The following is a 12,897-nucleotide window of genomic DNA, read 5'->3' as shown; positions in this document are numbered from 1 at the left end:
GGTGGAGGGCAGAGAGGAAGAGAGGAACCAATGCCCCCCCACATAGATAGTGCCCGGGGCGGAACACCCCCTGTCTGACCCTTAGCACACACCTCTAAGAATCCTCAAAGTGCTTCATCTATAAGAACGGAGCTTCTCGCTGTCCTGTCGGACAGGATTCAGGGGATGAAAGTTCAATCTTGATCCCCTTACTGTCTTAAAGCAAGGCTTCCCTGATGGGAAATTTGGCCTCCTATGTTGAGGATCAGGGTGGATTATATCAAAAGAAATCCAGTTAAATGTAAATCTTCGAACATTCATAAAAGAATACTCATAAGGAAATACTTTGATACTCGATCCTCAGAGGGTTAATCTCCCGTTGGTTCTAGTGGACAGAGCCCACCGAAATTAAGATACGTATGAATGAACATAAATCTAGAGTTCATACGGTAACGGATACTGCCCCTATAGTAAATCATTGGGTAGAAAAGGAACACACATGGCTTGATATAAAGTGGCGTATTATTGATTCTGTAAAAATAGGGAAGGAGGGTGGGAATTATAAAAAAGCTCTTAATATAAAGGAACAAAAATGGATTTACATGTTAAATGCTTTATCACCTAGTGGATTAAACGAGGAGATCGATTGGATGTCCTTGGTTTGAATTTGTTTACAGTCCCTTGTAAGGTTTTCTGATGCAATGCACGATGGGTCCCTTGGGGGGTTGGTTGTCTCAAGGGTTTAAAAACCGGATATGACGACAGACGCTCTAAACTAGAATGATATTACATCGAACGGAGCGAGTTCTGCTGAGCAAAATAGTAAACTGAAATTTAACAATATTATAATATAAGACATGGTGCTTGACTAGCCATATGAAATTAATTATTAATTATTTGTCATTATAAAAATAGCGATGGGTGAATGCTTGATATTTAAACATTCGGTGGGCTCTGTCCACTAGAACCAACGGGAGATTAACCCTCTGAGGATCGAGTATCAAAGTATTTCCTTATGAGTATTCTTTTATGAATGTTCGAAGATTTACATTTAACTGGATTTCTTTTGATATAAATCACATGGACGTATTCCAGTTATAAGTATAGCCACTAGAGGATTTTTCTATATTGAAGATCAGGGTGGAGTCACTATCGGAATAAAGAAGATGATGAAGTGAGATTAAATGGAACCTTCCACAAATATAGGTCAACCCACTTCCAAGTGGACTCTATAAGGAAGGGGTCAGCACATACATATATGAAGTTGAAATTAAAAAGGTTAATGTCTTGATCCTTAACCCTTATTGCCACCTCCTCCTTGATGTTATGCAAAAATCTTACTGTTACTAATTTACTTTATAGTTGAATTTTAATGAAACATCACAGTATGTTTTGTCACTTATCTTTATTATGCAGCATTACTAGGCAGCCCGACAGGACCCATTTCGCCAAATAATGGCTTTTTCAAGGGTTCTAGAGGAGCTATTTTCAAGCATCCATTCTCTCTTTAGAGCTAGATTGGAAAAAGAGATCAGTTTCTTACCTTGATAATAATTTTTCTAGTAGATAGGAATGGTATGCTAACCCCCACCTCCATCCCTGATCATTTCTGATGCACCTATTTCTGCCTTATGCTTCATGGTCTTCTCCATAGCTAAGACCCAGTCAGATAATGGGTTCAGCATCAGTTGGTAAATAGAATCTCAATAGGTAATTGAGCTGTTTTTATTTGATGTGTTTTACTGTTCAATGGTAATGTTTGTTCATTTATACTTTACAGTTTCATTATTTACTCTTAGAAAGTTGTATGAGCAGATCAGAACCTTTGTTTTGGGGAGTTTCCTGTGTCCCTCTTTCTCCTGTCTTTTACAGTATAGTTCTTACATGCTTTGGAACAAACTGAAGGGGGCAGCATACTTTTGGGAGGAGGAGGACGAGTAGTTTCAAAAGCTGTGATTGGCATCTTTCTGCAGTATGCTCGCGAGAATGGACAGAGTACACTAAGGTTCAGCATACCATTTCTATCTACTGGAAAAAATATTATCAAGGTAAGAAGCTAATCTATTTTTTGCAGTTGGAAGAATATAAATACATCATTTAAAACATTTTATACATTTTACTAAATTGCTGAAGAATTTATTTGTTTTTTTGCCCTTTAAAGAAATGGACAAAACTTCTGCTTTTAAACACTATAAGCCAGGAGATCCAAACTGTAGAATTTATGTGAAGAATTTAGGAAAACAAGTTCAGGAAAAGGTAAGTGTAAAATAGTATATAGGTTTTTCATTTTTAATTGTTGATGTTTCCTTCTAATTTCATGTATTTTTTTTCTCTGCCATGCACTTTTCCATTACAGGATCTTAAGTTTATTTTTGGAAGATATGTTGACTTTTCATCTGAAACAGAAAGGATAATGTAAGTTGGAGTATTTGTAATCAAATAATATTGATAAACTGCTCATAATCTGTCTTATCTCCAGTTCTTTTCTAACACTTATTTTTTAACTTGATTTCATTCCAATGGAATTCTGGCTCTTGAAGTCTGGCTGTTGGCTCAGTGCAGGGAGCATATGTGCTCAGCATTTCTTGTTGAGTGTTCAGTATTCTAGTATTTTGTCAAGCGCGTTGTTTTCAGTAATACTTGTTTGCTTTTTGTGTTGGATGCACTTCTTGAAGTTATATTTGCATTAAGACTTCAGCAGTTCCAGTTCTTGACTTGTCTGAGTTCCTGGTGGTAGCGCTTTATAAATAATAAATGGTAGTAGTAGGGACACTGTGACAGAATGAGCAAGCCAAAGTAAAGGTACTGAATGAAGTTCTCAGCCACCTAAATAAAAAAAGCTGGGCTAAATTTGAGTCGAACCCAAAAGGACAGTGGGGGACGGCACAAAATGATAGTGCCATTAAACTTCAGCATATTTTATCAGTGATGATAGCTACCATAATTTTCATGTTGGAAAGCAGCCACCTTCTAGGAGAAAGTATTCTGCTTCTTGAGAGTCTGTTATAGTCAGCCCATGCCTGGATACAGGTTTCTGGTGATCTTATTTCTTGTCTTCGGATTAGCCTAGTAGGAAACAGTTCAGGGCATACTAAGCATTCTCCTCTGGGCTCGTTTCCTGTTGCTTCAGTATTGTTGTCTAGTTGTGTCCCCCTCTGGATGTGACAGTGTGTTCTGCTGCTGTTTTTTGGGACCTCAGTTTTGTGGGCAGGCTCTTCCTAGCTTCCATGGCTTTGGTACGTCATCTAGTGTATTGAATCCGGAAGGGACGTAACAGAATGGAAGATTAGGTTTCTACCTATAATCTTCTTTATCCCAGGACAAGCAGGCAGGTATTCTCACTAGTGGGTGATGTCATCCGACAGAGCCCCGATACGGATATCTTGCAAGCATGTCTTGCTTGAAGAAACTCAGAAGTTTCGAGATGCCCGCACCGCGCATGCGCCAGTGCCTTCCCGCCCGATGTACCGGGCGTGTCTCCTCAGTTCTTTTCTTTCCGCGGAGCTGAGAAGTTTCACTTCATTCTGCGCTGACTGAATTTCAGTAAATTTGCCTTCTTTACTACCGCGTTTTGTTGTTTATTTGATTTATTTCAATTTTACGTTATATTTTCTAAAAAAAAAAAAAGTTAAAATTATTTCTTCCGGCGGTTCGGCCGGGCCAGCCTCGTGGCTTAGGCCGAGCGCCTTCGACCTAGCGGTGACGATTTTCCGGCCTATGTCCCGGCCAATCACTGGTTTTAAAAAGTGCAGCAAGTGCCAGCGTGCGATTTCGTTGACGGACCCGCATCGACGCTGTCTTCAGTGTCTTGGTCTAGAACACGTTCCAAAATCGTGCCGGCCTTGTTCCACGCTCACTGCGCGATCGTTCAAACGGCGCTGCTTACTTTGGGAGTCGATGTTTAAGATGGAGTCTGCCAAAGAGCCGTCTGCTTCTACTTCTACTGCGGTTTCGCCGGTTCGTTCGAAACCTGCATCGACAACTCCTGCATCTGGCATCGTGAAGCTGGCATCGTTCACTCCGACTTCTGCCTCAGGTTCAACATCGGTGCCTGTCCCCGTCTCCTCGGCTCAGGTACCGCCTTCCATTGTCCCTCCGGTGGTCATTAAAGTGCCTAAAGCTAGCAAGCAGAAGCACTTGGCCACAAAGGAGCGCGAAGACCGTGCTGGAGGACCCCCTTTCGGTGCGGATCCCTCCATATCGGCTTCGCTGCGATCCCTGCTGGAAGCTCAGTTTGTCAAGCTTATGCAGTCTATGGGACCCCGGCTTATCGCCTCCATTCAGGGTGACCTCCCAGTCTCGGTCCCGGGGGGCGGTCCGCCCCCTCCCCCTCCTCCTCGTCGTACGATCTCTCTACTCGAAGAGGAGGATCGGCGGAGGGCGGCGGGTGCTTCCAGGCGGGCTTCATTTAGTGATATGCCGCCTTTGGAGCCCATCACGCCTCCTCGACAGCAGAGTACTGTGTCAGTCCCTGATAGTCGGAGTCCTGGGCATACTGCATCGCAGGAAGAGTTCTTCCGCACTCCATACCAGACCTGGGTGGCGCTGCGTGAGTCCGCATCCTTGCCACCTCTGCGATCCACTGCATCGAGTCCCATCCATTCCTTGGAGGTTTCGGGGGATCGTGCAATGCACAGACGATCTCATTCCCCATCCCGGCACCGGGAGGGGCATCGATCTCGACACTCATCTCGCCACTCCTCACGTCATTCGGAGGTGTCCCCGCAAAAGAAGATCCAGCGTATGGGATACTCCTCGTCGGATTTATCCCCACCTGAGGGACCAGAGTATGAGGAACCATCTACCTCCTATTCTCCTTGCCGCTCCCAGCTCTCTCTGGATCCGGAGGCTTCCACTTCTTCTAGTCCGTCTCGCCGGCCGGCGCTGGCGGACCAATTATCTTTTTCCTCCTTCCTCCGACAAATGGCGGATGACTTGGATGTGACTTTGGACACTGGTTCTCGATATTCTAAGGAGTATCTGGACACCATGCATTTGCCTCACCCTCCGGCGGAGACGCTTCGCCTTCCTCTGCATAAACTGCTTGACCAGACTTTCATGCGTTGTTTTGAGACACCGTATTCCATCCCTGCAGTTCCCAGTAAATTGGATGCTCGATACCGCATCGTCCATCACAAAGGGTTTGAAGGGGCGCAACTTTCTCATCAGTCACTTCTGGTCGAGTCCTCCCTCAAACGATCTCATCCCTCCCAGGTTTACGCCTCAGTACCACCGGGCCGTGAAGGGAGGACGATGGATAAATTTGGTAGACGTATCTACCAGAACTCGATGATGGCGACTCGAGTGCTCAATTACAATTTCTTCTTCTCTTCATATTTGGACTTCTTCTTGCCGGTGCTCCGCAAGTTCATCCCTTTTATCGATGCTCAGGCTCGATTCGAATTTGAAGAGGTGGTGGCGACCCTTTCTCAGTTACGCCTGCAGCTGATGCAATCCTCCTACGATGCCTTCGAACTCTCGGCACGTGCTGCGGCCTGTTCGGTCGCCATGCGTCGCCTGGCATGGCTTCGTACTATTGATATGGATCCGAACCTCCAAGACAGACTTGCAAATGTGCCTTGTGCGGGGGCGGATCTGTTCGATGAGTCTATCGAGACTGTTACTAAGAAGCTTTCGGACCATGAGAAGTCCTTCCAGTCTATTCTGCGGCCTAAGCCTAAGCCTCAGCAGTCTCGTCCCTCTAGGCCGCCTCTGATTTACCAGCGGCGTTATCAGCCGAGACAGACTCCTCCTGCGAGACAGCCTGCAAAGAGACAGCCTCCTCAGAAGCCTCAGCAGAAGCCTCAGATGCCGGCTGCGCCCAAGGCTACTCAGCCTTTTTGACTCTCTTCCAGGGAGCATAACCGACTTCGTTCTGTCTCCCCCCGTTTTTCCCATCGGGGGTCGTCTCCATCATTTTTGTCATCGATGGGAGGCAATCACCACGGACCTCTGGGTCCTTACCATCGTAAGAGAGGGATACTCTCTTCATTTCCAACGGGTCCCCCCGGACCACCCGCCAAGAGAGTATCCTTCCAACTCGACGCAGACCGCCCTTCTCCTCCAGGAGGCTCAGGCTCTGCTTCGGCTTCGGGCCGTCGAGCCGGTACCATTAGATCAGCAAAACCGGGGGTTCTACTCCCGGTACTTCCTGGTCCCGAAGAAGACGGGCGATCTGCGTCCCATTTTGGACCTTCGAGTCCTCAACAAGTTTTTGGTCAAGGAGCGGTTCCACATGCTGACCCTTGCTTCTCTCTATCCCCTCCTCGAGCAGAACGATTGGTTATGCTCTCTGGACCTCAAGGAGGCCTACACTCACATCCCGATTCATCCGGCCTCCCGCAAGTTTCTCAGATTTCGGGTGGGACATCTACATCTGCAGTATCGAGTGCTTCCATTCGGCCTTTCCTCGTCTCCCAGAGTCTTCACGAAGTGTCTGGTGGTGGTGGCCGCTGCACTCCGGAACATGGGTCTTCAGGTGTTTCCATACCTCGACGACTGGCTCATCAAGGCACCGTCGGCTCCAGGGGTCATTTCGGCGACCTTGACTACAATTTGTTTCCTGCAGAGTTTGGGCTTTGAGATCAACTTCCCCAAGTCACATCTTCAGCCCACCCAGTCTCTCCCCTTTATCGGGGCTGTTCTGGATACCATTCAACTTCGAGCATTCCTTCCTCCTCAACGCATGGATGCTCTCCTTCTACTCTGCCAGTCGGTGTCTTCTCGCCCGTCCATCTCGGCGAGACACATGATGGTCCTCTTGGGCCACATGGCATCTACAGTTCATGTGATGCCTTTTGCCAGACTACATCTCAGAATTCCTCAATGGACCCTGGCATCTCAGTGGACTCAGGTGTCCGACCCGTTGTCCCGTCACATTATCGTCACTCCTGCTCTACGGCAGTCTCTTCTCTGGTGGATGACCTCTTCGAATCTATCCAGAGGTTTGCTGTTTCACTCTCCTCCCCACCAGAAAGTTCTCACAACCGATTCATCGAACTATGCATGGGGGGCACATCTGGATGGTCTTCGCACTCAGGGGTTCTGGACCAGTGCGGAACGACTCCATCAAATCAATCTTCTGGAGCTCAGAGCCATCTTCAATGCTCTCCAAGCTTTTCAGCATCTGCTTCACGACATGGTGGTCCTTATTCGCACAGACAATCAGGTCGCCATGTATTATGTCAACAAACAAGGGGGCACGGGCTCGGCCCCTCTTTGTCAGGAAGCTCTTCGAGTATGGAATTGGGCGGTTCGTCACAACACCTTCCTCAGAGCTGTCTACATTCAGGGGAAAGACAATGTCTTAGCAGACAAATTGAGTCGTCTTCTCCAGCCTCACGAATGGACGCTCCATTCCAAACCCCTTCATCAGATCTTTGCTCAGTGGGGAACACCTCAGATAGACCTCTTTGCAGCCCCCCACAACTTCAAACTGCCTCAGTTTTGCTCCAGGATCTACACTCCTCTCCGCCTCGAGGCATACGCCTTTCTACTGGAATGGGGGAATCGCTTCCTATATGCGTTTCCTCCCTTTCCTCTCATTCAGAAGACTCTGGTCAAGTTGAGATCAGACCATGCCACCATGATTCTGATTGCTCCTCGGTGGCCCAGACAACCTTGGTACTCCCTTTTACTTCAACTGTGCAGCAGGGAGCCAGTACTTCTTCCAGTGTTTCCTTCACTACTTACTCAACATCAAGGTTCACTACTTCATCCCAACCTGCAGTCTCTCCACCTGACAGCTTGGTTCCTTTCAACATAACTCCTCACCAGTTCTCTCAAGCAGTGAGGGAGGTCTTGGAGGCTTCCAGGAAGCCTGCTACTCGACAATGCTATTCCCAAAAATGGACTAGATTCTCTTCCTGGTGTATTTCCAATGCCACGGAACCTCAGCGAGCTTCTCTATCTTCTGTATTGGACTATCTTCTACACCTGTCTCAGTCTGGTCTCAAGACTACCTCTATACGAGTCCACCTGAGTGCTATTGCGGCTTTCCATCAGCCTCTACAGGGGAAACCTTTGTCTGCTCATCCTGTGGTTTCCAGATTTATGAAAGGACTTTTCCATGTCAACCCTCCTATCAAACCTCCTCCTGTGGTTTGGGATCTCAATGTTGTCCTGTCTCATCTTATGAAGCCTCCGTTTGAACCTCTCAACAAGGCTCCACTTAAGTATCTCACCTGGAAGGTGGTTTTCCTGGTGGCCCTCACGTCAGCTCGCCGGGTCAGCGAGCTTCAGGCCCTAGTGGCGGATCCACCGTTCACTGTATTACATCATGACAAGGTGGTCCTTCGTACTCATCCAAAATTCTTGCCTAAAGTGGTCTCTGAATTTCACCTCAACCAATCCATCGTGCTTCCAGTGTTCTTTCCAAAGCCTCATTCTCATCCTGGGGAATCTGCTTTGCACACTCTGGACTGTAAACGTGCTCTAGCTTTCTACTTGGATCGCACAAAGCCACACAGAACTGCTCCTCAACTTTTCGTCTCCTTTGATCCAAACAAGTTGGGACGACCTGTATCGAAGCGCACCATCTCTAACTGGATGGCGGCTTGTATCTCTTCCTGCTATGCCCAGGCTGGATTATCCCTTCCCTGTAAGGTCACAGCCCATAAGGTCAGAGCAATGGCAGCCTCGGTAGCCTTCCTCAGATCGACACCGATTGAGGAGATATGTAAGGCTGCCACTTGGTCCTCGGTTCATACATTCACCTCTCATTATTGTCTGGATACTTTCTCCAGACGGGATGGACAGTTTGGCCAAACAGTGTTACAAAATTTGTTCTCTTAAAGTTGCCAACTCTCCCACCATCCCATTGGGGTTAGCTTGGAGGTCACCCACTAGTGAGAATACCTGCCTGCTTGTCCTGGGATAAAGCAATGTTACTTACCGTAACAGTTGTTATCCAGGGACAGCAGGCAGCTATTCTCACGTCCCACCCACCTCCCCTGGGTTGGCTTCTCAGGCTTGCTACCTGAACTGAGGAGACACGCCCGGTACATCGGGCGGGAAGGCACTGGCGCATGCGCGGTGCGGGCATCTCGAAACTTCTGAGTTTCTTCAAGCAAGACATGCTTGCAAGATGTCCGTATCAGGGCTCTGTCAGATGACATCACCCACTAGTGAGAATAGCTGCCTGCTGTCCCTGGATAACAACTGTTACGGTAAGTAACATTGCTTTTTGTTAGGCCCTGGAGGATTCCATACGACCCGCCCTCTCTGTGTACATTCAGTTCTTGATATAGCCAGCTCCTTTCTACCTCTGTTACTCTCCTCAGGGGTGTCAAACTCAGTCGTATAAAGGGCCGAAATCTGAAAAAAAGGCTAAGTCACGGGCCAAATTTTTTTTTTTAGATACTTAGGGGGTCCTTTTATTAAGGTACGCTAACCGATTTAGCGAACACTAAATGCGCACCTTAATAAAAGGACCCCTTAGTCTTAGTAGAAGTATAGGGTTACAACCTCTCCAACCCCACACCAGCTCTGTAATGTAAACTAAATAAATAAAAAAGACTTTTCCTCTCTCTCTTTTAGGTCCCAGTTCACGCTCGGTAACACTAGTTCTCCTTCTTTCTTCTTCCCTTTCTTTTCTGGAGTCTGAGGGATAGATTGAGCAGTGCCAGGCTCATTTCTTCCTCTGCTTGCCCCATGCAGCAGTGTGTGTATATGAGAGCTTCCCAGCACTGGGGATCAGAAGAGCAGTGGAAGATATTTCTGTGTCTGCTTGGGACCTGACTCTATAAGTTCACACGGCCTGCAGAGGATCACTGGTCGGCAGTAGTGATAATAGTGGGCTGCTGTAGCCTCAGCTGCACGTTCCCTCTGGTGCGGTCCCTCATGTCAGAGGAGGGACGAGACCGCACCAGAGGGAACGTGCAGTTGAGGCTACAGCAGCCCACTATTATCACTACTGCCGACCAGTGATCCTCTGCAGGCCGTGTGAACTTATAGAGTCAGGTCCCAAGCAGACACAGAAATATCTTCCACTGCTCTTCTGATCGGCCTGCTAGGATCGCTACTGCCGACCAGCGATCCTCTGCAGGCTGCGTGAACCTACAGATGATGCGGCGTGAACCTACAAATTATGCGGTGCTTGTACCGGCGGGCCAGCTTTGGGGGACATTTTAAATTGGCTGGTGGGCCAAATTTCGGTACCCTGCGGACCAGAATTTGACATGTCTGCCTTAGAGGCTTGAAGATTTTCCAGCCAGCTGACACATTAACACGAACACAGCTGTGAGATACTGATATACCAAGGTTATGAAACCTTACTGAGTTGTTTGTACAGTGCTGCCAACATAAGCGCATCGAGACAAGTTCACAGACTTAATTGTCAGACCTCGTTATTTCTTCACACAAAAGTGTAATTAAACTCTGGAATTTGTTGCTGGAGAATGTGGTGAAATCAGTGGGGTTTAAAAAGGTTTGGATAATTTCCTAAAAGAGAATTCCATAGGCCATTATTGAGATGGTTTGTGGAAAATCCACTGCTTATTCCTAGGATAAGCAGCATAAAATCTGTTTACTACTCGGGATTTAGCTAGGTACTTGGGACCTGGATTTGCCACTGTTAGAAACAGGATACTGGGCTTGATGGACCCTTGGTTTGTCCCAGTATGACAATTCTTATGTTCTCTCCGTAATCTTATGAAGGAGGAATTTTAAAAACTGGAAGTCACCACTCTATCCTAGTAGCTCCATGCAAGTTGGACACACTATACTGAATCCAGTCATGCCCGGCTTTGACAAATGACAGTTAACAGCACCAGTGATTGGTTGTGGAGTCTGCCTTGAAAAAGCAAACAGTGCTAGAACTTATGCTAGTACTCCACCAGGAAGAAAGTGTTCCAGGGCACCATTCTATCTAATAGAATATTGAACTACTCATACATTTTCTAAATGACATTTTATATGAGATCACTCATCCAAAATATGTCACTTTATAAGCATTATATACCATCAGAACATCTCAATTCCTATCAACATGTCTCAAATAACTTACTAGAAACCAAAAAATACACGATGCATTCTTCTTTTGCTGCTTTGATTTCATCTCTAGCACATCAACAGTATCTATTGCCATGTGAAGACGAGCATGACTCAGAATCTCAGACCTAGGGATCCTGATACCAGGTAGCTCTTCAATGAGCAGCTGTCGAAAAGGTATAAGAGACTCCAAGCTGTGGCTAAAGATAAAACTTTGTTGCAGCAGCTGTATCCACAGGGCTGAACCTCATAATGCATGTAAACTTAGATTGTGAACCCACTAGGCAAAGAGAAAGTACATGCATATAAATGTAAACTGCTTTGGTTGTACTATGGAAAGATATATTAGATTATTATTTTATTGCCAATTTCTTCCTTTCAGGTTTGATATTCGCTTGATGAAAGAAGGTCGCATGAAAGGACAAGCTTTTATTGGGCTCCCTAATGAAAAAGCAGCAGCTAAAGCTTTGAAGGAGACAAATGGATTTCTTCTTTATGACAAGCCCATGGTAGTTGTATCCTTTTTATCCTTTCCAGCGCAATGGAAGTTGGAAAGAATTATACAAAAGGGATCAAAAATCTCTCTCTGCATCCGTCACACTAGGGAGATAACTCAGAAAATTTAATAGAATATGAGTTGGCATGAGGGATGAACCAGTATGAAGATAGAGGGAGGTTAAAAATTGGCCATATTGTATCAGGGTTTTCAGCGAAAGAAGCTCCCCTCAACTCCCCTCCTAATCCCCCCCCCCAAAAAAAAAAACATGATCCAATATATTTCTATGGGAAAAAGAGCTCCAGCTTATGTAAACACAGAATGTAATGTTCTCTTAGGCTTCTGGGGCTGGCTTCATGATAGTTGCAGGTGTCCAGCTCTTGCCACATCTGTAAGTGGAACCCACATTTCAACCATTGTGCTGTGGCTTTCTTTGGGGTATGATATCAGATCTGCAGTTTGTCTTTATATTGTATATTCTCAGACCTGATTGGTTGGTTTCCTCAGGAAAGCAGGAGATTTTGACAAGAAAGTCCTTTGGTCATAAATTTTGAATTTTAGCGGATAAATCTATTGGTCACAAGTTTGAATTTGGTGCCAAGGGCAATTGACTGCCCCCCACACCCTTCTCCCCTATTCAAAACCCATAAAGTTCCCCTACCTTTCCCCCAAAGCTATTTACTGTGGAACTGCACCACTTCCCTAAACAATCTAAGCATCCCAAAGACAATTCTAGTGCAAGTCACTCCATTCCTGAACGTGTGGGTAGTCAATCCCTTCTCACAAGAATTGTTGTAGGGAGCTTCATTAGCATTCTTTTGCACTATCTCCCATCCTTCTAGGCTGTCCTCTTATTCCTCAGTTGTCTCTCTGCAAGCGAGATGGTAGGAGCCAGTCTTTTCTATTCGTGTTTATTTTTTAATTATATTCATTTTTTGGACTGTTTGCGAGGCTTTTTGATGCTGCAGAGAATCCCATTCTTAGGGCATTTCTGGCTGCGGGAGAGCACAGACTCTGAGGTCGAGAATCTGCTTCCAAAGGGCAGACTGCTTTATAATGTACCCACTTGGACAGCCTGCACTTCAGTTCAGGGGCTCAGGGACCGATCCCTTGGGAACAAAGCTCTCCCCAGGTTTGTCCCAGTGGACTTGAGCGCAGGCTGAGTAGCTCCATAGCATTTTTTTCATGATTGGGGCTGACTGCTTCCTCCCCCCGTTTGCGTGTGCAAGGTCCGATAGGAGTTGAGGTCTCCGGCCGGTTTGTTGGGCCTGAAAGGCAGTCCGAAGACACAAGCAGTCCAGATTCCAGTCTTGTTGAGGCATGTTTTCCCTGTAAGCTGTTTGTAGCTTCAGCACTTGCAGCTACCAGTACACAGCATTGCACAGTGAGTAAAAGGCTGCCATAGAGCCTGTACCAGATGAAGACTTGCGTTC

General features: G+C 46.4%; 1 protein-coding gene across 2 annotated transcripts in view; it reads left to right on the top strand.

Annotated features, from left to right (window-relative positions):
* Positions 1-12,897, top strand: part of RNPC3 (RNA binding region (RNP1, RRM) containing 3) — a 100,249-nt gene that overhangs the window by 61,821 nt on the left and 25,531 nt on the right. For both annotated transcript variants that reach the window (XM_033916508.1, XM_033916509.1), the window contains exons 11-13: positions 2,141-2,235; positions 2,336-2,394; positions 11,351-11,483. In XM_033916508.1, the coding sequence (XP_033772399.1) occupies positions 2,141-2,235; positions 2,336-2,394; positions 11,351-11,483 (287 nt within the window). The remainder of the gene's footprint in view (positions 1-2,140; positions 2,236-2,335; positions 2,395-11,350; positions 11,484-12,897) is intronic.

This window comes from Geotrypetes seraphini, chromosome 12, assembly GCF_902459505.1.
Source record: "Geotrypetes seraphini chromosome 12, aGeoSer1.1, whole genome shotgun sequence".
NCBI lineage: Eukaryota > Metazoa > Chordata > Amphibia > Gymnophiona > Dermophiidae > Geotrypetes > Geotrypetes seraphini.
The sequence above is the reverse complement of the archived record's forward strand: the minus strand, read 5'-3'. Positions and strand labels throughout refer to the sequence as shown.